The sequence below is a fragment of the Mustelus asterias genome, chromosome 20 (assembly GCF_964213995.1).
Source record: "Mustelus asterias chromosome 20, sMusAst1.hap1.1, whole genome shotgun sequence".
NCBI lineage: Eukaryota > Metazoa > Chordata > Chondrichthyes > Carcharhiniformes > Triakidae > Mustelus > Mustelus asterias.
The window spans coordinates 82,480,528-82,505,861 of NC_135820.1; the positions used below are offsets into that span (position 1 = coordinate 82,480,528).

At 45.1% G+C, this 25,334-nt stretch overlaps 1 protein-coding gene across 2 annotated transcripts in view; it reads left to right on the top strand.

Moving 5' to 3' along the window:
* tubd1 (tubulin, delta 1) overlaps window positions 1-17,925 on the top strand; it is a 37,489-nt gene extending 19,564 nt beyond the window's left edge. For both annotated transcript variants that reach the window (XM_078237003.1, XM_078237002.1), the window contains 4 exons: window positions 824-988; window positions 12,569-12,709; window positions 13,349-13,532; window positions 15,627-17,925. In XM_078237003.1, coding sequence (XP_078093129.1) covers window positions 824-988; window positions 12,569-12,709; window positions 13,349-13,532; window positions 15,627-15,735 — 599 coding nt within the window. In that variant the 3' untranslated portion in view covers window positions 15,736-17,925. The remainder of the gene's footprint in view (window positions 1-823; window positions 989-12,568; window positions 12,710-13,348; window positions 13,533-15,626) is intronic.
* The last annotated feature ends 7,409 nt before the right edge of the window (window positions 17,926-25,334 follow it).

Genomic DNA, 25,334 nt, shown 5'->3' on the forward strand with positions numbered 1-25,334 from the left:
ATATCTCCCTTAGCTCCTTCTCCAATGTACAGGTTTTTAAAGCCAAGTTTGGCTCTGTCTAATCATTAATGATTAACTCTCATTTCCTGCCTCCACTCTTTGCTGTTAGTTCACCCTCTGGGCTTCTTGCTATGTCTTCTTACCTAAACTGCTGAATCCCACAGAAAACAATTATACAGGGCCTTTGTGAGGCCACCCCTAGAGTATTGTGTGCAGTTTTGGTCTCCTCTTCTGAGGAAGGATGTTCTTGCTCTCGAGGGAGTGCAGCGAAGGTTTACCAGGCTGATTCCGGGGATGGCGGGACTGATGTATGAGGAGAGATTAACTAGGTTAGGATTGTTTTCGCTGGAGTTCAGATGAATGAGGGGGGATCTCATAGAGACTTATAAAATTCTAACAGGACTAGACAGGGTCGACGCAGGGAGAATATTCGCAATGGTGGGGGAGTTCAGAACCAGGGGTCACAGTCTGAGGATTCAGGGTAGACCATTTAGGACGGAGGTGAGAAGACATTTCTTCACCCAAAGAGTGGTAAGCCTCTGGAATTCATTACCACAGGAAGTAGTTGATACCAAAACATTGAATATATTCAAGAGGCGGCTGGATATAGCACTTGGGGCAAATGGGATCAAAGGTTATGGGGAAAAAGCAGGATGAGGCGATTGAGTTGGATGATCAGCCATGATAAAGAATGACGGAGCAGGCTCAAAGGGCCAAATGGTCTCCTGCTCCCATCTTCTTTGTTTCTATGTAAAACACTGAATCTTCACACTCAGTAGCAGATTCAAGCTCGCGGCTGATGTTTGCTTTTTGCCATCTGTAGGTGAACTGCTGGAAAGTTTGGTGACGCATCCAGAGTATAAATTGCTAAGTCTGATGAACATCCCCCAAATGTCTGACACATCTCTGCAATTCAGCACATTTACCTGGCCGGCTCTTATAAAACATCTGCGACAAATGCTGATTGCCAACACTAAACTGGAAGCAGGTTAGTCGCGTCTTCACCGAGGCAATCAGCAACAACTTGTATTTATACAGTACCTTTAACTTGGAAAAAACACCCTAAATGCTACACAGGGGAGTAAGGAAAACACGAATGCTGAAACACAGGATAGTTTTCTGGGAGGGGTTACCAAGGGCTTGGTCCAAACGGTAGGATTTAAGGAGAACCGTACAGAAGGTGAGGGTATTAGCGAGGTAAAGGGTTTTGGGGAAGGGATTTCTGAATGTAGGGCTTGGACAACTGGTGGCGTGGTCACCAATAGTGTAACTGCCAGTGGAGGTGTTCACAAAGTGCTCAAGAGTCAGAGGAATTGGGAGAGTTGAGGTGGGAGAGAATTGTAGGGCACAGGAGGATAAAAAGAGATTGAAACACAACATGTTATCTCGCACCTTTATTGCAAAAAAAAAGTCCCAAGAAATTCTGTTACGATTCCAGCTGATGTTACCCTCTAGGAGACAGAGGATGATGACAGATGGCTGCTTTATTGACTGGGAACCAACGTACAATGGCGTACATTCGTCATTTATATAAATGACATTGATGACTATGTCAGGTGTAGGATTAGTAAGTTTGCCGATGACACAAAGATTGGCCGGGTGATTAACAGTGAACAACAAAGAACAATACAGCACAGGAACAGGCCCTTCGGCCCTCCAAGCCTGCGCCACTCCCTGGTCCAAACTAGACCATTCTTTTGTATCCCTCCATTCCCACTCCGTTCATATGGCTGTCTAGATAAGTCTTAAACGTTCCCAGTGTGTCCGCCTCCACCACCTTGCCTGGCAGCGCATTCCAGGCCCCCACCACCCTCTGTGTAAAATATGTCCTTCTGATATCTGTGTTAAACCTCCCCCCCTTCACCTTGAACCTATGACCCCTCGTGAACGTCACCACTGACCTGGGGAAAAGCTTCCCACCGTTCACCCTATCTATGCCTTTCATAATTTTATACACCTCTATTAAGTCTCCCCTCATCCTCCGTCTTTCCAGGGAGAACAACCCCAGTTTACCCAATCTCTCCTCATAACTAAGCCCCTCCATACCAGGCAGCATCCTGGTAAACCTCCTCTGTACTCTCTCCAAAGCCTCCACGTCCTTCTGGTAGTGTGGCGACCAGAACTGGACGCAGTATTCCAAATGCGGCCGAACCAACGTTCTATACATCTGCAACATCAGACCCCAACTTTTATACTCTATGCCCCGTCCTATAAAGGCAAGCATGCCATATGCCTTCTTCTCCACCTGTGACGTCACCTTCAAGGATCTGTGGACTTGCACACCCAGGTCCCTCTGCGTATCTACACCCTTTATGGTTCTGCCATTTATCGTATAGCTCCTCCCTACATTATTTCTACCAAAATGCATCACTTCGCATTTATCAGGATTGAACTCCATCTGCCATTTCTTTGCCCAAATTTCCAGCCTATCTATAATCCTTCTGTAGCTTCTGACAATGCTCCTCACTATCTGCAAGTCCTGCCAATTTTGTGTCGTCCGCAAACTTACTGATCACCCCAGTTACACCTTCTTCCAGATCATTTATATAAATCACAAACAGCAGAGGTCCCAATACAGAGCCCTGCGGAACACCACTAGTCACAGGCCTCCAGCCGGAAAAAGACCCTGTCTTCTGTGACCAAGCCAGTTCTCCACCCATCTAGCCACCTCCCCCTTTATCCCATGAGATCCAACCTTTTTCACCAGCCTACCATGAGGGACTTTGTCAAACGCTTTACTAAAGTCCATATAGACGACATCCACGGCCCTTCCCTCGTCAACCATTCTGGTCACTTCTTCAAAAAACTCCACCAGGTTAGTGAGGCATGACCTCCCTCTCACAAAACCATGCTGACTATCGTTAATGAGTTTATTCCTTTCTAAATGCGCATACATCCTGTCTCTAAGAATCTTCTCCAACAACTTCCCCACCACGGACGTCAGGCTCACCGGCCTATAATTACCCGGGTTATCCTTCCTCCCCTTCTTAAATAACGGGACCACATTAGCTATCCTCCAATCTTCTGGGACCTCACCTGCGTCCAGTGACGAGACAAAGATTTGCGTCAGAGGCCCAGCGATTTCATCTCTCGTCTCCCTGAGCAGCCTGGGATAGATTCCATCAGGCCCTGGGGATTTGTCAGTCTTTATATTCTCTAACAAACCTAACACTTCCTCCTTTGTAATGGAGATTTTCTCCAACGGTTCAACACTCCCCTCCGAGACACTCCCAGTCAACACATCCCTCTCCTTTGTGAATACCGACGCAAAGTATTCATTTAGGATCTCCCCACTTCTTTGGGCTCCAAGCATAATTCCCCACTTTTGTCCCTGAGAGGTCCGAGTTTTTCCCTGACAACCCTTTTGTTCCTAACATATAAATAAAATGCCTTGGGATTCTCCTTAATCCTGTCTGCCAAGGACATTTCGTGACCCCTTTTTGCCCTTTAAATTCCCCGTTTGAGTTCTTTCCTACTTTCTTTGTACTCCTCCAGAGCTCCCTCCGTTTTTAGCTGCCTGGACCTAACATACGCCTCTCTTTTCTTTTTGACCAGTCCCTCAATTTCCCTGGTTATCCACGGTTCTCGAATCCTACCCTTCCTATCCTTTTTTACAGGCACATGCCTGTCCTGTAGCCCTAACAACTGTTCCTTAAAAGACTCCCACATGCCAGATGTGGATTTACCCTCAAACAGCCTCTCCCAATCAACAGCTGCCAATTTTGCCGATTCCCACTAAAGTTAGCCTTCCCCCAATCCAACACCTTACCCTTGGGACACCACTCATCCTTTTCCATCACTATCCTAAAGCTAACAGAATTGTGGTCACTATTTGCCACATGTTCCCCTACCGAAACTTTGAAGACCTGACCGGGCTCATTCCCCAGTACGAGGTCCAGTATAGCCCCCTCTCTGGTCGGGCTATCTACATATTGTTCCAAAGAACCCTCCTGTACGCATTTTACAAATTCCTCCCCATTCAGAGTCCCTGCTCTCAGCGATTTCCAGTCTATACCAGGGAAATTGAAGTCTCCCACTACAACAACCCTATTTTTCCTGCACCTATCCAGTATCTTCTGACATATCCGTTCTTCCACTTCCCTTGGGCTGTTGGGGGGCCTGTAGTACACCCCCAACATAGTGATTGCGCCCTTCCTGTTTCTAAGCTCCACCCAGAGTGACTCGTTACGCGACCCCTCTGAATTGTCCTCCCTCTGCACCGCTGTAATATGCTCTCCAACTAATACTGCTACTCCCCCACCTCTTTTGGCCCCTCCTCTGTCTCGCCTAAAACACTTGTACCCCGGAATATTCAGCTGCCAGTCCTGTCCCTCTTTCAATCAAGTCTCTGTCACCGCAACCACATCCAAATTCCTCGTGAGCATTAAGGCCCTAAGTTTGTCTGTCTTACCTGCTACGCTCCTTGCATTGAAGTATGAGCACTCCAGACCTCCAGTGAGGTTGAGTGTCTTGGGCTACAAGGAGATATAGACAGTGGTCAAATGGGCAGATAAGTGGCAGATGGAATTTAACCCTGAAAAGTGAGAGGTGAAACACTTTGGAAGGAATAATTTGACAAGAAAGTATTCAATGAATTGTAGGACCCCAGGAAGTTCTGTGGAACAAAGGAACCTTGGTGTGTTTGTCCACAGATCTCTGAAAACAGAAGGGTATGTTAGTAGGGTGGTGAAAATGGCAGATGGGACACTTGCCTTTATCAATTGAGGCATAGATTACAAAAGCAGGGAAGCCATGTTGGAGTTGTACAGAACTTTTTTGAGGCCACAGCTGGAGTACTGTGTGCTGTTCTGGTTGCCACATTATAGGAAGGATGCGATTGCACTGGAGGAGATTCACCAAGATGCTGCCTGGGATGGAACATTTAAGTTGTGAAGGAAGGTTGGATAGGCTTGGATTGTTTTCGTTGGAGCAGAGAAGATCGAGAGGCAACCTGATCGAGGTGTACAACATTGAGGGACATGGATAGAATGGATAAAGAGCAGCTGTTCCCCTTAGTTAAAGGGGACATAGGTTCAAGGTGAGGGGCAGGAGGTCTAGGGGGGATATGAGGAAAGATGTTTTTACCCAGAGGGTGGTGACGGTCAGAGGGTGGTTGAGGTGGGTTGCCTCATTTAGAGTTAGAGTCAGAGTCATAGAGGTTTACAGCATGGAAATAGGCCCTTCAGCCCAACTTGTCCATGCCACCCTTTTTTTTTAAAACTCCTAAGTTAGTCCCAATTGCCCGCATTTGGCCCATATCTCTCTATACCCATTGTACCCATGTAACTGTCCAAATGTTTTTTTTATTAGTGGGACATGGGCGTCGCTGGCTGGCCAGCATTTAACGCCCATCCCTAGTTGCCCTTGTTGAGAGAGCAGCTGAGAGTCAATCACATTGCTGTGGCTCTGGAGTCACATGTAGGCCAGACCAGGTAAGGATGGCAGATTTCCTTCCCTAAAGGACATTAGTGAACCAGATGGGTTTTTCCGACAATCGACAATGGCTTCATGGTTATTGGTAGATTCTTAATTCCAGATATTTTTTAATTGAATTCAAACTCCTCCATCTGCTGTGGCAGGATTCGAATCCGGGTCCCCAGAACATTAGCTGAGTTTCTGGATTAATAATCTAGTGATAACACCACGAGGCCATCACCTCCCGTCTTTGTCTTTTTAAAAGGTAAAATTGTACCCGCCTCTACTACTACCTCTGGCAGCTTGTTCCAGACACTCACCACCCTCTGTGTGAAAAAATTGCCCCTCTGGACACTTCTGTATCTCTCCTCTCTCACCTTAAACCTATGCCCTCTAGTTTTAGACTCCCCTACCTTTGGGAAAAGATATTGACTATCTAGCAGATCTATGCCCCTCATTATTTTATAGACTTCTATAAAATTACCCCTAAGCCTCCTATGCTCCAGAGAAAAAAGTCCTAGTCTATCCAGCCTCTCCTTAAACCACCAAGCCCAGGTAGCATCTTAATAAATCTCTTCTGCACTCTTTCTAGTTTAATTTTCTTTTCTATAATAGGACGACCAGAACTGTACACAGTATTCCTAGTGTGGCCTTACCAATGTCTTGTATATCTTCAACAAGACATCCCAACTCCTGTATTCAAGTTCTGACCAATGAAACCAAGCATGATGAATGCCTTCTTCACCACTCTGTCCACCTGTGATTCCACTTTCAAGGAGCTATGAACCTGTACCCCTCGATCTCTTTGTTCTGCAACTCTCCCCAACGTAAACAAAGTAAGTCCTGCCCTGGTTCAACCTACCAAAATGCATCACCTCGCATTTGTCTAAATTAAACTCCATCTGCCACTCGTCAGCCCACTGACCCAATTGATCAAGATCCCGTTGCAATCCGAGATAACCTTCACTGTTCACTATGCCACCAATCTTGGTGTCATCTGCAAGCTTACTAACCATGCCTCCTATATTCCCATCCAAATCATTAATATAAATGACAAATAAAAGTGGACGCACCACTGATCCCTGAGGCACACCACTGGTCACAGGCCTCCAGTTTGAAAAACCACCCTCTACAACCACCCTCTGGCTTCTGTCATCAAGCCAATTTGGTATCCATTTGACTACCTCACACTGGATCCCATGAGATTTAACCTTATGCAACAGCCTACCATGCGGTGGTACCTTGTCAATGGCCTTGCTAAAGTCCATGTAGACAACATTGACTGTACTGCCCTCATCTACCTTCTTCGGTACCCCTTCACAAAACTCAAATCAAATTTGTGAGACATTATTTTCCACTCAAAGCCACGCTGACTGTCCCTAATCAGTCCTTGCATCTCTAAATGCCTGTAGATCCTGTCTGTCAAAATATCTTCCAACAACTTACCCATCGCAGGTGTGAGGCTCACTGGCCTGTAGGTCCCAGGCATTTCCCTGCAGCCCCTTTTAAGCAAAGGCACAACATTTGCCACGCTCCAATCTTCAGGCACCTCACCTGTGACTATCGATGATCCAAATATCTCTGCGAGGGAACCCGCAATTTCCTTCCTAGCCTCCCACAATGTCTTGGGATACACTTCATCAGGTCCCGGGGATTTATCTACCTTGATGCGCTTTAAGACTTCCAGCACCTCCTTCCCAGTTATACGTACACTCCTCAAGCCATCACTATTTATTTCCTCAAGTTCCCTAACATCCATGCTTTTCTCAAAAGTAAATACTGATGAGAAATATTCATTTAGGATCTCACCCATCTCTTGTGGATCTGCACATAGATGACCTTGTTAATCCTTAAGAGGCCCTACTCTCTCCCTAGTTACCCTTTTGGCTTTTATGTATTTGTAGAAGCTCTTTGGATTCTCCTTTGCCTTATCTGCCAAAACAATCTCGTGTCCCCCTTTTGCCCTCCTGATTTCTCTCAACTCTACTCCTACACTCTTCAAGGGATCCACTTGATCCCTGCTGCCTATGCATGTCATGTGCCTCCTTCTTCTTGACCAGGGCCTCAATATCCCGAGTCATCCAGGGTTCCCTACTTCTACCAGCCTTGTCCTTCACTCTGAGGAATGTGCTTACCCTGAACCCTGGTTAACACACTTTTGAAAGCCTTCCACTTACCAGACGTCCCTTTGCCTTCCCACAGACTCCCCCAATTAACTGTTGAAAGTTCCTGCCTGATACCATCAAAATTGGCCTTGCCCCAATTTAGAATTTTAACTTTTTGGCCACATCTCCTCACATATTTGCTCCTCAATTTCCCGCTGACTATTTGGGGGTCGAGAGTACAACCCTATCAAAGTGATTCCCCCTTCTTATTTCTCAGTTCTACCCATATAGACACAGTGGCCAAACCCTTGGATATATCCCAAGTCTGTGGGATAGGCTGAGCGAGTGGGCGAGGATCTGGCAGATGGAATATAACGTTGGCAAATGTGAGGTTATCCACTTTGGAAGAAATAATAGTAAATTGGAGTATTATTTAAATGGAGAAAAATTACATCGTGCGACTGTGCAGAGGGACCTGGGGGTCCTTGTGCACAAATCGCAAAAACTCAGTCTGCAGGTGCAGCAGGTGATCAAGAAGGCGAATGGAATGTTGGCCTTTATCGCGAGGGGGATAGAATATAAAAGCAGGGAGGTCTTGCTGCAACTGTACAAGGCACTGGTGAGGCCGCAACTGGAGTACTTGTGTGCAGTTTTGGTCCCCTTATTTGCGAAAGGATATATTGGCCTTGGAGGGAGTGCAGAGAAGGTTCACCAGGTTAATACCGGAGATGAAGGGTGTAGCTTATGAGGAGAGATTAAACAGATTGGGTCTGTACTCGTTGGAGTTTAGAAGGATGAGGGGTGATCTTATAGAGACATATAAGATAATGAAGGGGCTGGATAGGGTAGAGGTGGAGAGATTCTTTCCACTTAGAAGGGAAACCAGAACTAGAGGGCACAGCCTCAAAATAAGGGGGGGCCGGTTCAGAACAGAGTTGAGGGGGAACTTCTTCTCTCAGAGGGTAGTGAATCTCTGGAATTCTCTGCCCATTGAAGTGGTGGAGGCTTCCTCATTGAATATGTTTAAATCACGGGTAGATAGTTTTCTAATCGATAAGGGAATTAGGGGATATGGGGAGCAGGCAGGTAAGTGGAACTGATTCGCTTCAGATCAGCCATGATCTTGTTGAATGGCGGGGCAGGCTCGAAGGGCCAGATGGCCTACTCCTGCTCCTATTTCTTATGTTCTTATGCCCTCTCAGTACTATTGTGATATTTTCCCTAATCAAAAGTGCAACTCCCCCATCTCTCTTGCCACCTGTTCTTTCTGTCCCATAGCATCTGTACCCTGGAACATTGAGCTGCCAGTCCTGTCCCTCCCTTAGCCATGTTTCAGTAATAATATTCAGTATAATATCCCAGTCCCACGTGCCCATCCGTGCCCGTCAGGCCTCTTGCATTGAAATAAGTGCAGTTTAATCTGGACTTCTCTTGCTCTCTGTCTTGCTTTTGCCTGATCTGTCTGGTACTGGGATTACTGACACTGCCTTTACTAAATGTGCTCTCTGTGCTGTCCTCAACCTTCTCTTCTGTCTCCCTACTGCTTTGGGTCCCACCCCCCTGCCAAACTAGTTTAAACCCTCCCGAGTGGCTCCAGCAAATCTCCCCGCCAGGATGTTAGTCCCCCTCCAGTTCAGATGTAACCCATGCCTCTTGAACACGTCACCCCTTCCCCAGAAAAGATCCCAATGATCCAAAAATCTAAATCCCTGCCCTCTGCATCAGCTCTCAAGCCAGGCATTCATCTGCCTAATCCTCCTATTCCTACTCTCACTAGCACGTGGCACCAGTAGTAGTCCAGAAATTATTACCTTCGAGGTTCTGCGTTTTAGCCTTCTGCCTAACTCTTTATATTCAGACTTCAGGGCCTCATCCCTTTTCCTACCTATGTTGTTGGTACCAATATGGACAACGACCTCTGGCAGCTCACCCTCCCCCCTTAAGAATGTCCTGTAACCGCTCAGAGACGTCCTTGGCCCTGGCACCAGGGAGGCAACACACCATCCTGGAGTCTCGATTGCGGCCACAGAAACGCCTGTCTGTGCCTCTAACTAGCGAGTCCCTTGTTACTACTGCTCGCTTGCTCTTTGCCTGACCCTGTCCCACAGCAGAACCAGCTGTGGTGCCACAGGCCTGGCTGCTGCTGGTATCTCCCCCTGACAGGCTCTCCCCCTCAACAGTATCCAAAACGGTATACGTGTTTGAAAGGGGAATAGCCACAGGAGACTCCTGCACTACCTGCCTGCCTCTCCTGGCAGTCACCCATCTACCGGTCTGGACCTGTGGTGTGACAACCTCCCTGTCACTGGTGTCTACCACACTCTCTGCCTCCTGTATGCTCCGCAGTGCATCCACCTGCCGCTCCAACCGAACAATGCGGTTTGTGAGGAGCTGCAACTGGACACACTTCCTGCAGACAAAGTTATCAGGGAGACTAGATTGCTCCCTAATTGCCCACATCTGGCAGGAGGACCATACAACTGCCCTAATGCCATTCTGCCTTTACAAAGAACAAAGAACAGTACAGCACAGGAAACAGGCCCTTCGGCCCTCCAAGCCTGTGCCTCTCCTTGGTCCAACTAGACCAATCGTTTGTATCCCTCCATTCCCAGGCTGCTCATGTGACTATCCAGGTAAGTCTTAAACGATGTCAGCGTGCCTGCCTCCACTACCCTACTTGGCAGCACATTCCAGGCCCCCACCACCCTCTGTGTAAAAAACATCCTTCTAAGATCTGAGTTATACTTCGCCCCTCTCACCTTGAGCCCGTGACCCCTCGTGAACGTCACTTCTGATCTGGGAAAAAGCTTCCCACCGTTCACCCTATCTATCCCCTTCATACTTTTGTACACCTCTATTAGATCTCCCCTCATTCTCTGTCTTTCCAGGGAGAACAACCCCAGTTTACCCAATCTCTCCTCGTAGCTCAGACCCTCCATACCAGGCAACATCCTGGTAAACCTTCTCTGCACTCTCTCTAACGCCTCCACGTCCTTCTGGTAGTGCGGCGACCAGAACTGGACGCAGTATTCCAAATGTGGCCAAACCAGCGTTCTATACAGCTGCATCATCAGACTCCAGCTTTTATACTCTATACCCCGTCCTATAAAGGCAAGCATACCATATGCCTTCTTCACCACCTTCTCCACCTGTGTTGCCACCTTCAAGGATTTGTGGACTTGCACACCTAGGTCCCTCTGTGTTTCTATACTCCTGATGACTCTGCCATTTATTGTATAACTCCTCCCTACATTATTTCTTCCAAAATGCATCACTTCGCATTTATCCGGATTAAACTCCATCTGCCACCTCTCCGCCCAATTTTCCAGCCTACCTATATCCTGCTGTATTGCCCGACAATGCAGGTAAAAGGATAAAATAATCTCAACCCACCTTTCCCTTGCTTGTGGTCCTTCTGATAACTTTTGTTTTGGTTAGAGGAGGAGGTAGGGAGGGAAACATTGAAGTAGTGCTTGGGGTTTAACTGTCCCTTTACAATCACTCCTCCAAAACTACCTTCTGATAGCAGTGACTGCGCCTATGCAAATCTTACCTGCACCAGCCACTCACCTTTGCCGCTCTGCTGCCCTCACCTGGACACTAGCCTTCACACAAAGACGGAGGGTGTCTTCTCTTTTGAACAAACCCCCTTCATGCTCTGAACCCTTTAAGCATAATCAAATAGACTCTCCATTGTCCGGTTCCTTCTGAGGATGTCATAGTCTCTAACGTCTCGTAACCCTCATGTCCTCAATTGTGGGTTCCGTCTTCAACTCTTGGTTTGGTGGTTAACCCGAATCTAGTCTTTTTGTTCTACTTGGCAGAGCAGCACTTACTGTGGGCCCACTTACCCAGGCTCTGAGGCTGCAATAAGACCAGCTGCCTTTTCCTTTGAGTCAAGGTGTTTACACCTGTATCTGACTTTGAAGAAGTTTTGACCAAAGTCTGCTGTCCCCAACCAGGTCACATGGGCCTGCGTGCACAGAACTATTAGGAGGTTGCATTCACTCCCCAAATACTGTCCCCCACCCCCCTTGATTAAATGTAATTCTTGGCGGTGTACAGTTTCACAATGATGAAAAAAAATTAACTAGATAATTGATCATTTTCACTGTTAACTATGCAATTGAGTGAATTGTCAGTAAATTTGGATTTTCAAGCCACAGTAAGTAAATTTCTCTCATTTTGCAAATATGGAAATGAAGGCTACTCAGATAGAGATGGGTAATGAATGAGACTAATTTACATGGAGATACATTGAAGGAATTTAATAATTTTTAACACCACTTAAGTTTCAACCTTATTATTTTCATGTTATTTAGTGAGGCAGCACTGCACTTTTGGCAGGTCAATGTCAGGAGGCAGTACTGAGGGAGCGCCATACTGCCAGAAGAGGCAGTACTGAGGGAGTGCCACACTGCTGGAGCGGCAGTACCAAGGGAATGCCGCGCTGCAGTGGGGGGGGTGGGTTAGGGTTCACGGACTGCTGAATGCAATGCTTAATGATAATGTGACTGAGTAAGAATGTTACTTGCTTAACCTTTTGATGAAATAACACCATTCCGCTGCCATATGAGCGCTGCATCTGCGTTTAAAAATCAATGCATTTTCACAATAACTTTGACCATGTAATGTGTTGAACCCAGTAACTGAAGCAGGCCATTCTGCCCCTCAGGTCTGTGGGGCAAACCTTTTAGGACTGAGGTGAGGAGAATTTGTTTTCACCCAGAGTTGCGAATCTGTGGAATTCACTACCATGGGAAGTAGTTGAGGCCAAAACGTGGTGTGATTTCAGGAAGAAATTAGATACAGCTCTTGGGGCTAAAGAGCTCAAGGGAAATTGGGGTGGGGAAGGGGGATCAGGATACTCAATTTGATGATCAACTATGATATCAAAATGAATGGTAGAGCAGGCTGGAAGGGCCGAATGGCCTCCTGCTGTTTTCTATGTTTCTATCTGGAAGTGTTAATGCCCAAACTGACAAATTGTTTCAATGTTCTTATGAAAATGTTATGAAGAAAATGCAGGGATCTCCTTCTGTTGTTAGGTATTGACTGGCGAGTAAAGCTGTCCCCAACAGGCCTCCCTTCAGCTGCTAAACCTTCCTCAAGCAGGGAGCTGCATTTCAATACCTCTGTGGCCAATCTACTTGTGTTGCGAGGGAAGGAGGTATCGAAAGCTGACGTAGGTGAGTACAGCATTTATGTAGATTTATTTGTGAGTAATGGCTAACCTTCTCACCCGAGTCAGGTAGCTATGGATTGAAGAAGTGGAGTATGTAACCCAGGTTGATACCACATGCAGGGCAGAGAGATTTGCACCATCATTGTTGGTGCTAGCTTCCTGCTGCAATGTGAAATTCAACTCCTCTGTGCTTACTTTGGTGGTTCCGGTGAATGTTAAAGAACTCATGGCATAAAGTTTTACAGACACTACCGACAACTGCTCATTCCTCTCATCTGCTATTGAGACCTCGCAGAGAACATGTTGGCTACTGCATTTACTCAATGTCTATGTTTAAAAAGTAATTCAAGCTGTGATCTATAAATTCTCCTCTTCCTCTTTCTCCTTCCTCCTCCTACCTACAGCCTACAAGCAATATGGCAACTCCTGCTCTCTCCCAATCATGAAGCACATCTTTATGTATTTCGGATGGTTGGAATGCCAGAATTTAAACTTGCCCTACAGAAAAAACAAAAGCTTGGGGCTCTAGTTCTAAGCTTTTGCTTCCAATTTAAATTTGCGATCTAATCTACTGATTAGCAATCTTCTCCTGGCACCAGTCTAGCACTTAATATTAACTTGCTTCTATGATGTTCTTTATCAGGTGGTTTTAAAGAGCAGGCATTATACACCAGCTGGATGCCTGCAGATTCTGCCCTCAGCATATGGAGCACCTCCACAGCCTTCAACAAGTATGAAAAATCAGCCACTGTTGTCAGCAATAGCCAGTGCCTCCTGAACCCCCTGGACAGCACTGTGACAAAAGCTTGGGATATGTTTGCCTCCCGGTTAGTATCAGTTTAAGATGTCAAGTTCTCAGAATAGGGTTTGATTACTTTGGAATGACTTTTATTTATATTTTAAATAGCTAATTTATTCTTGTAACCTTATTTCCTGTGTCCACTTGGCCTGTCAGTTCTCTGACTCGAGCACTTCACCGCATACACTAGGTTGTTGCTAATACCCCATGTTACTAGAGACTACAGTTCAGCTATATCTCATCCTTGGTTAATTTGCAGGCTCTGCACACACTCACTGGATGGAATGTGTGAACCTGTATTGTCCACGTTACAATATCTTTCCTTTTGATTTGAGAATATTTACTTTCTACTCTCCTTTTCCCTTAGTTTTGTCAAGGATAGAATTTGTGTGTTCCCTTTACTGCCTGTGATCAGTATGTTTTGTATGAAAGCGGTGTGTGTTTTTTCGAGTGTGGATCCCAATTAAATAATTTCAGTGAGATTTTGTGTTTTCAAATAAAGGTTATTTATTATGACACAATTGGCCTGAAAATATACAATTGTATCTATCTATATATATATAATATACGTATATAAAATATATATTAATTCTAGATTAAATAAATTACAGGTAAAGATAGTACACTGTTACAAATTAAGGTTAACTCAATCTCTGGTTTATAATCTTCTGCATGGCAATCCTTTCCACTCCGGATCTAACTTGTATTATTTCCAGCCTACCCCCACAGAAATTCAGCTCATCCCTCACCCTCTGCCTTCTGCTTGCCTGCAGAAGGCAGAGAGTGGCTGTGGAGGGGTCTTTCTCTGCATGGAGGTCAGTGACCAGTGGAGTGCCCCAGGGATCTGTTCTGGGACCCTTGCTGTTTGTCATTTTCATAAATGACCTGGATGAGGAAGTGGAGGGATGGGTTGGTAAGTTTGCTGACGACACCAAGGTAGGTGGTGTTGTGGATAGTTTGGAGGGATGTCAGAAGTTGCAGCGAGACATAGATAGAATGCAAGACTGGGCGGAGAAGTGGCAGATGGACTTCAACCCGGATAAGTGTGTAGTGATCCATTTTGGCAGATCCAATGGGATGAAGCAGCAGTATAATATGAAGGGTACCATTCTTAGCAGTGTAGAGGATCAGAAGGACCTTGGGGTCCGGGTCCATAGGACTCTTAAATCGGCCTTGCAGGTGGAGGATGCGGTCAAGAAGGCGTACGGCGTACTAGCCTTCATTAATCGAGGGATTGAGTTTAGGAGTCGGGAGATAATGCTGCAGCTTTATAGGACCCTGGTTAGACCCCACTTGGAGTACTGCGCGCAGTTCTGGTCACCTCATTACAGGAAAGATGTTGAAGCCATTGAAAGGGTGCAGAGGAGATTTACAAGGATGTTGCCTGGATTGGGGGGCATGCCTTATGAGGATAGGTTGAGGGAGCTTGGTCTCTTCTCCCTGGAGAGACGAAGGATGAGAGGTGACCTGATAGAGGTTTACAAGATGTTGAGAGGTCTGGATAGAGTAGACTCTCAGAGGCTATTTCCAAGGGCTGAAATGGTTGCTACGAGAGGACACAGGTTTAAGGTGCTGGGGGGTAGGTACAGAGGAGATGTCAGGGGTAAGTTTTTCACTCAGAGGGTGGTGGGTGAGTGGAATCGGCTGACGTCGGTGGTGGTGGAGGCAAACTCGTTGGGGTCTTTTAAGAGACTTCTGGATGAGTACATGGGATTTAATGGGATTGAGGGCTATAGATAGGCCTAGAGGTGGGGATGTGATCGGCGCAACTTGTGGGCCGAAGGGCCTGTTTGTGCTGTGGCTTTCTATGTTCTATGTTCTATCTCAAAGCTGGTGAGAAATGGCCCTTAAGTGGCTTTTAATTGACCACTGAAAGGGCTTCAATTGGGAGAGGGGTGGGCTTCCCAACTGAGGCCTTTCCCGCCCATTGTAAATTGCTGCAAATTCAAGGGTGTCCTGCCCCTGCAATTCCGGCTCCTCCCCACTCCCTCAGCTAAAAACCTGCTGGGATGGAGCATAACATTCTGGCCTTGGAAGAAGTTTTAGCCAAAATGACATTTTTATTTAGCAGATCTTTGCTTTAGTTTATTCATGTTGTGATGATTGTGACATTGTTTTTTAGGGCATACGTGCATCAATACGTGAAGCATGGAATCTCAGAAGAGGACTTTCTGGACTGTTTTACAACCATTGAACAAATTATTGCAAGTTATTCTAACCTTGGAATATAAAAGAGACCTTACAGGCTCTCAATCCTTGGTGTAAAATGCGTGTAATATGTAAATTATATGACTGCTCCTCGTGACAAAATAGAGGATTCCAGAATAGTTTGACTCACTTCAAACTCATTGTTGCTTCAGTTCCCATTGGTTAAAAAACCTTGTAGCTTTTGAGTTGGCCTTTATTTGTAATTAAATGTTGTACTTACCTTAAAAAGGCCATATTGTAATATAAAGAATTTCAACCTTTGTCTCTCCAGTGCATTCCTGTTGTAAGCGATGTTACGATCACTATTGAGATGAATAACTTTTTTAAAAAGAAAGGAATCCCCATGCACCAATGAAACAAAGATAAGTGGAAAGTGAATCGTGTGGAGGGTGTAGAAGGTCTGCAGAGAGATTTGGACAGGCTGAGTGGGTGGGTGAGGATCTGGCAGATGCAGTATAACGTTAACAAATGCGAGGTTATTCACTTTGGAAGAAATAATAGCAAATTGGATTATTATCTAAATGGAAAGAAATTACAACATGCTGCTGTGCAGAGGGACCTGGGGGTCCTTGTGCATGAGACGCAAAAACCCAGTCTGCAGGTGCAACAGGTGATCAAGAAGGCAAATGGGATGTTGGTCTATATCGCAAGGGGGATAGAATATAAAAGCAGAGATGTCTTGCTGCATCTGTACAGGGCATTGGTGAGGCCGCAGCTGGAATACTGTGTGCAGTATTGGTCCCCTTATTTGCGGAAGAATATATTGGCCTTGGAGGGAGTGCAGAGAAGGTTCACCAGGTTGATACCAGAGATGAGGGGTGTTGATTATGAGGAAAGACTGAGCAGATTGGGTTTGTACTCGTTGGAATTTAGAAGGCTGAGGGGGGATCTTATAGAGACCTATAAGATAATGAAGGGGCTGGATAGGGTAGAGGTGGAGAGATTCTTTCCACTTAGAAAGGAAACTAGAACTAGAGGGCACAGCCTCAAAATAAAGGGGGGTCAGTTTAGGACAGAGTTGAGGAGGAACTTCTTCTCTCAGAGGGTGGTGAATCTCTGGAATTCTCTGCCCACTGAAGTGGTGGAGGCTTCCTTGTTGAATATGTTTAAATCACGGACAGATGGATTCCTGATCGGTAAGGGAATTAGGGGTTATAGGCATCAGGCGGGTAAGTGGAACTGATCCACTTCAGATCAGCCATGATCTTATTGAATGGTGGGGCAGGCTCGAGGGGCTAGATGGCCTATTCCTGCTCCTATTTCTTATGTTCTTATAAACCGCTGAACAAGATATCACCTTTTAAAACTTTAAATGCCAGGACTAACTAAAATCAACTTATTTCAAATGTTAGGTAACAGATGAAGGATACTTCAAACAGGTAAATTTAATTTTAAATTTTTTAGTTGATAAAAAGAAAGATATACCTCAGGTAATTAAAACACTTCCATTACCTCCTGCACAAATACAGGACCACGTACAATCTTGAAGTCATTCCAGTGCTGTTTCCATTATGGAGGATCATCCACTTCCCACACAATTGTTTCAGCCCTTGAGTTGCATTTGTCACCAGTCATACTGGATCCAATCTCCACAGTCACTGTTGACAAAGCACATGACTACGAACACACTCACTCAGGCACGGAATTCCCAGAGACTCCATTCTCCCTCTCCATTAAATGATCTGCTGGGCTCTCGCAATGATGTATAGAGCAGCAATTGGCCTTGTCAAATCCATAATACCGAGCCCTTCCTGTCTTTGGCACTCTGCTCTTCACAACTGTATAACATCTGTAGCAACACCGTCTCTGTTCTATTCTCGGAGCAGTGCTGGATTTACACAAGCTCAGTAAACTACAGTTTAGGGCCTCACATGAGAGGCCTCCAAAAATCAAGACCAAGTTTTAAGTTTTACATCATTGGCTGAGAAATAAAGGAGATGGGGAAAACAGAAATTTTGGTCCTGATGTGACAGAAATATACTTGTCCAGCTATACAATTATTTGTCTTATTGAGTTTATAAATCTAGGCAGAAATAATTCATTCATATCTGTGGCCCTGACCTCCAGCAGTCTCGTGATCCATTGAGATGCCTGATCATTAAAGTGCCTTATGTTGCTTTTCCAAGACAATAAATACAAATGTAATTTAATTGTGTATTTAAATATGTTATTAAAATATATATATTGTTTTGTACTTGTAAATATAAGGATTGAGTTCAAAGAATTTGTCTTGGGTTTAATTGTATCATTTTTGAGATGTTAAAAAATGGAAATAATCTTTGAAAATGGTTGTCAGAAGAGAAAGTAGCAGCAGCTTGAAGAGCCTGCTAAAACAATTACCAAATGTTGGCAGTTATTTCACTGCAAAAAAGGGGCACCTCGTACTCGAGAGTCAGCTGGGTCCACAACAACCACAAGCATCCACCTCTAATGATATATTAATGTGACTGAGAATATTGCAGAGTCTGAAATCTCAGCTGAAGAAACTAAATACACAAAGTCCAATGACCTTGGTCTCTGTGGTGTCTTGACTGAGGATGATATTTCATCCTGGACACAGAAAGGTCCCTCAGTGTCAACATTGGAATGGCCCATTTGTTAAATCAAAGCTGTCATTCAAAAGCAAATTAGATATCTTTCAAAGGGTCTAGTTCACTCAATTAAAGTTAGTGAAAAATATAACTGAGCATGGCTAGTAAACACCAACAACTGGTTGTGCCTGCAAACTCTTCTCAACATCATTGACAGCACTGCCTAGTGATGGGTCTAATGACTGGCGAAGGATCATAGAAAAGCTTTGCTTACATATCTGATAAAGCAACATGGGTTAATCTTGGGTTCACATCTGAAGGAACAGAATAGAAAGGAGCAAGAGCACTGGAGACCTGTACTTGAACATGTTATTGCAGTTATGTGAACATTAGCAGAATGTGATCTAATGTTTAGGGGAGGCAAAATCATGGAAATATTGATGTTCTTGTGTACTTGTACAAGGAACATGGAGTTAGCATGCAGATGCAGCAAGCAATTAGGAAGGCAATGAGATATTAGTCTTTATTACAAGGCAACTGAAGTGCAAGAATATGGAAGTCTTGCTATAATTGTACAAGCTTTGACTCCAGACCTGGAATACTGTGTGGAGTTCTGGTTTCCATATTTAAGGACATATTTGCATTGGATACAAGTACAGCAAAGGTTCACTAGGTTGGTCCTTGGGATGAGAGGCTGAGTAAATGGGCCTATGTTTTATGGAGAAGACAAGAATGAGAGATTATCTCATTGAAACACACATTCTGAGGGTAGGGTAGACACAAACGTATTTTCTCCCTTTCTGAAGAACCCATGACACAGGCATAGTTTCAAGATAAACAGTTGATCATTTATGACTGAAATGGGGCAATTGTGAATCTTTGGTATTATAAAACAAGAGCAGGAAATGGACAGCATCTGCCAAGCGAGAAACAGAGTTATGTTTCAGGTCAATGCTCTTCCATTATTACAGTTCTGAAATATTACACCTGTTTCTCTCTCTCCACAGATGCTGCCTGACCTGAGTATTTCCAGCATTTTCTGTTTTATTTCAAATTTAACAATCAAAGGTAATTATGATGCGATTAGGCAAGAATTAGGGGGCATAAGTTGGGAACAGAAACTGTCAGGGAAAGGCACTAATGAAAAGTGGAACTTTTTCAAGGAACAAATACTGGGTGTCCTTGATAGGTATGTCCCTGTCAGGCAGGGAGGAAATGGCCGAATGAGGGAACCATCGTTCACAAAAGAGGTGGAATGTCTTGTGAAAAGGAAGAGGGAAGCTTATGTAGGGATGAGGAAACAAGGTTCAGATGGCTCGATTGAGGGCTACAAGTTAGCAAGGAACAAGCTGAAAAAGGGGCTTAGGAGAGCTAGGAGGGGACATGAGAAGTCCTTGGCGGGTCGGATCAAGGAAAACCCCAAGGCTTTTTACTCTTATGTGAGGAATAAAAGAATGACCAGGGTGAGGTTAGGGCCGGTCAAGGACAGTAGTGGGAACTTGTGTATGGAGTCAGTAGAGATAGGCAAGGTGATGAATGAATACTTTTCTTCAGTGTTCACCAAGGCGAGGGGCCATGTTTTTGAGGAAGAGAAGGTGTTACAAGCTAATAGGCTGGAGGAAATAGATGTTCGGAGGGAGGATGTACTGGCAGTTTTGAATAAACTGAAGGTCGATAAGTCCCCTGGACCTGATTAAATATATGCTAGGATTCTTTGGGAGGCAAGGGATGAGATTGCTGAGCCTTTGGCTTTGATCTTTGGGTCCTCACTGTCCACGGGGATGCTGCCAGAGGACTGGAGAGTGGCGAATGTTGTTCCTCTGTTTAAGAAAGGGAATAGAAATGACCCTGGTAATTATAGACCGGTTAGTCTTACTTCGGTGGTTGGTAAATTGATGGAAAAGGTCCTTAGGGATGGGATTTACGACCATTTAGAAAGATGCGGATTAATCCGGGATAGTCAGCACGGATTCGTGAAGGGCAAGTCGTGCCTCACAAATTTGATAGAATTTTTTGAGGAGGTAACTAAGTGTGTTGATGAAGGTAGGACAGTTGATGTCATATACATGGATTTTAGTACGGCGTTTGATAAGGTCCCCCATGGTCGGCTTATGATGAAAGTGAGGAGGTGTGGGATAGAGGGAAAGTTGGCCGATTGGATAGGTAACTGGCTATCTGATCGAAGACAGAGGGTGGTGGTGGATGGAAAATTTTCAGATTGGAGGCAGGTTGCTAGCGGAGTGCCACAGGGATCAGCGCTTGGTCCTCTGCTCGTTGTGATTTTTATTAATGACTTAGAGGAGGGGGCTGAAGGGTGGATCAGTAAATTTGCTGATGACACCAAGATTGGTGGAGTAGTGGATGAGGTGGAGGGCTGTTGTAGGCTGCAAAGAGACATAGATAGGATGCACAGCTGGGCTGAAAAATGGCAAATGGAGTTTAACCCTGATAAATGTGAGGTGATTCATTTGGTAGGACAAATTTAAATGTGGATTACAGGGTCAAAGGTAGGGTTCTGAAGACTGTGGAGGAACAGAGAGATCTTGGGGTCCATATCCACAGATCTCTAAAGGTTGCCACTCAAGTGGATAGAGCTGTGAAGAAGGCCTATAGTGTGTTAGCTTTTATTAACAGGGTGTTGGAGTTTAAGAGCCGTGGGGTTATGCTGCAACTGTACAGGACCTTGGTGAGACCACATTTGGAATATTGTGTGCAGTTCTGGTCACCTCACTATAAGAAGGATGTGGAAGCGCTGGAAAGAGTGCAGAGGAGATTTACCAGGATGCTGCCTGGTTTGGAGGGTAGGTCTTATGAGGAAAGGTTGAGGGAGCTAGGGCTGTTCTCTCTGGAGCGAAGGAGGCTGAGGGGAGACTTAATAGGGGTTTATAAAATGATGAAGGGGATAGATAGAGTGAACGTTCAAAGACTATTTCCTCGGGTGGATGGAGCTATTACAAGGGGGCATAACTATAGGGTTCGTGGTGGGTGATATAGGAAGGATATCCGAGGTAGGTTCTTTACGCAGAGAGTGGTTGGGGTGTGGAATGGACTGCCTGCAGTGATAGTGGAGTCAGACACTTTAGGAACATTTAAGCGGTTATTGGATAGGCACATGGAGCACACCAGGATGATAGGGAGTGGGATAGCTTGATCTTGGTTTCAGATAAAGCTCGGCACAACATCGTGGGCCGAAGGGCCTGTTCTGTGCTGTACTGTTCTATGTTCTATGTTCAAATGGGCTGTTTTGTCCTAGATGGTGTCTGGTTTCTTGAGCATTGTTGGAGCTGAACTCATCCAAGCAATTGGACAGTATTCCATCACACTCCCGATCTATACCTACTATTTCTTCTCTGTTCTCTTCACCATCCAGTGACCCTTGAGCCACAATATGGTGATTCTAGATTGATGGTTTTGTTCACAAACCCAGTGTTAGATGATGTCTTCCAGTGACTTTGTTCCAAATCTTGACACTCATCTGCTAAATATCAAGCTTCAGTTTGGCAGGGTACTGATGATGGATTCTATGTTGCCTGTTGACCCTCACTGTGTTGTTAAGGGAGATCTCTGTGCAAGCATTTTCCAGGTGAAGTCAAACCTTAACAAAAAAGAGGGGAAAGAAGCAGAAGAAACCTGACTGGCGCTATGGCATTATTGGGAGGCTGTTATTTTCTTTTGAGCACCTCTTCCCGGACAAATACATGAATAGGATGGGAATAGAGGGGGATATGGTTCCCGGAAGGATAGGAGGCTTTAGTTCAGTCGGGCAACATGTTCGGTGCAGGCTTGGAGGGCTGAAGGGCCTGTTCCTGTGCTGTAATTTTGTTCTTTGTTCCTCTCATTTTGCAGAATGCCCATTAGAAACTGGGAGAAGCTCATTCCAGAATCCTCTGGGGCTTGAGGGAGTCAGAGATCTTATGTTTGAAATTAAATCTGTCCAATGACTTTTTGAGAACAATGCAAAACATTAGGTGCTGTGGGTTTTTTTTATCTCATCAGGCGGTGTCACAAATGGAGAAATGGTCATTAATGAGAAAGGAAACTTGTATTTATATAGTGCCTTTCCCAAAGTGCTTTACAGTCAATGAAATAGCTTGGAGGTGCAGCCAACAATTTCTCATTTATTCTGGCAAAACCATTCTTAATTTTGAACCCTCTATCAAATGGCTGATGACATCACGTGATCAGTCCCTTAAAGTGCCCTTGTTCCAATTAGGAACAATGTGAATACACAACACTTTCCTCCTCTTTAGAACAAAGGTCCCTGCAATGAAACACAATATAATATTAACAATCACAATTCTCAATATGAACAATTAATAAACATAACTCAATAAGTTAGATGTTTCGGAGGATGTCAATTTCTGGGTGGTTGTCGGCGAACCTCAGATCTCTGTTTTTTCATATTGACTACAACCTCTGGCATTTTTGGATATCGTCCATAGTTGTTTCACCCGGAGTCGACGTAGGATTTGGAGGTTGACTTGGTGTTGAAATGTCCTCAGCTGGAGTACTGTCTTCCACAGTTGTTTCTGGCATTGTCAGGTTCTCGCGTATGTTCAGGTCTTCACTTGACAGTTTGTTGTGGACATTTGGTTAACTCTGTCTCTGGCAAACTGGTTCTAGTTGCTAAAAGTTGGTCAGCGTGTCATCGCCACATTACATCGTCCTGAGCTTGAATGGTGTCGGAGACCGATCATGTCTGCTCAGACAATGGCAGATATCCACTTCTCACTGATGGTATAATTCTTTGCCAATAACAGACTTTCCTGAAAAGCACAGCATTTAGCCCCGTCCTTGCATCACAAAACCTGGCCTTGCTGTTTCCTCTTGACAACTTCTCGTCCTAGGTAGTTTCAGCAAATCAAATGCTGAGCATAACTGACGTTTTATCATGAGTATTGTGAGAACTTTGGGTTGTTGAATGTGTTGTATTCCTGAATAGCATCAGGGATTGGCTAGTTGTTTAGAACATTGTAAAGATGCTCATTCACCAGTTTAGGGAAATCGCAAGACGAACTTAGAGTCAGACTCACTTTTCAAAGAAAACCGAGGGACTGCTGTGAACTCTGTTTCACGGAGACATGGCTCACTCCTGCTTCACCGGACAGTGCCCTACAACCAGAGGGCTTCTCAATCCATCGAATGGACCGCACAGCGGCCTCAGGCATGGGGAGGTGGGGAGTGTCTCCTAGCTACAGGGGAGGTCCCAGAGGATTGGAGAATAGGCAATGTTGTTCCTTTGTTTAAGAAGGGTAGCAAGAATAATCCAGGTAATTACAGGCCGGTGAGCCTTATGGTCATTGTTAGGGAAATTATTGGAGAGGATTCTTCGAGACAGGATTTACTCCCACATGGAAATAAGTGGACGTATTAGCGAGAGGCAACATGGTTTTGTGAAGGGGAGATCATGACTCACGACCTCGAGGAAGTGACAAAGATGATAGAGGGTAGGACAGTGGATGTTGTCTACATGGATTTCAGTAAGGCCTTTGACAAGGTCCCTCATGGCAGACTGGTGCAGAAGATGAAGTCGCATGGGATCAGAGGTGAGCTAGCAAGGTGGATACAGAACTGGCTCGGTCATAGAAGACAGAGGGTAGCAGTGGAAGGGTGCGTTTCTGAATGGAGGGCTGTGACGAGTGGCGTTCCTCAGGGATCAGTGCTGGGACCTTTGCTGTTTATAATATATATATAAATGATTTGGAGGAAAATGTAACTGGATTGATTAGTAAGTTTGCGGACGACACAAAGGTTGGTGGATTTGCGGATAGCGCTGAGGATCATCAGAGGATACAGCAGGATATATATCAGTTGGAGGCTTGGGCGGAGAGATGGCAGATGGAGTTTAACCCACAGTAAATGGCAGAACCCTTAAGAGTATTGATAGGCTGTAGTCGGTAAAAATACCTCTGAGGCTGGTATGAGTCAAAATAGAGTAAGGCTTTATTCTCACAAGCTTGCGGGAGAACCTGACCCCTTGAAAGCGGAAGCCCAAAGTTCTCCCTGAACACAAGAAGCGTGGACCTTTATACATCAGGGTTCCTAATACAAGTCATGAAGCAAAGTCCAGTTAACAGTCCTTGATCATAAATTATAGTTCCTTGAACAGCTTCTGACTATCCTTGGGTCAGAAAGCACAATTCTCCTGGTAGTTGTAGTCAAGATGCAACCTCTGGTCCCCCTGCTCTTCCCGCGGCTTTTCCTTTGAAGTGACTGTGTGCGATTGCAGCTGTCCCAGTGGGGGGAGTCCTTCAAACGGCCATTCTCGCACTCTACCATTTGGTAGCTGCTTCCTTTGTTTAAATCATACACAAGCCTACGGGAAAAGCAAGACTTACAACCCAACATCTACATTTAACTGTCTGTTTTATCAGAATGATATAAACAAGCGAGGGAACCATGAACAAATGGCTTATACGACTACCAGGAGCAAGATAAACAAAGGGGAGACGAGCCATAAGGAAGGGTTATGTTTGTGATACATTCCAGGTACAAAGTTCAACCTTTTAGGTACAAAATACATCGAGTACAAAAAAAGGCATTAACCCTTTCCCTTCTTCATTGGCAAAGGGATCTGGGTGTACAGGTACACAGGTCACTGAAAGTGGCAACGCAGGTGGAGAAGGTAGTCAAGAAGGCACACGGCATGCTTTTGCCTTCATCGGCTGGGGCATTGAGTTTAAACATTGGCAAGTCATGTTGCAGCTTTATAGAATCTTAGTTAGGCTGCACTTGAAATATAGCGTTCAATTCTGGTCACCACACAACCAGAAAGATGTGGAGGCTTTGGAGAGGGTACAGAAAAGATTTACCAGGATGTTGCCTGGTATGGAGGGCATTAACTATGAGGAGAGGTTGAAAGGCGTCTTGGTAGAAGTCTACAAGATTATGAGGGGCATGGACAGAATGGATAGTCAGAAGCTTTTTCCCAGGGTGGAAGTGTCAATTACTAGGGGGCACAGGTTTAAGGTGTGAGGGGCAAGGTTTAAAGGAGATGTACGAGGCAAGTTTTTTACACAGAGGGTGGTGGGTGCCTGGAACTCGCTGCCAGGGGAGGTAGTGGAAGCAGATACGGTTGTGACTTTTAAGGG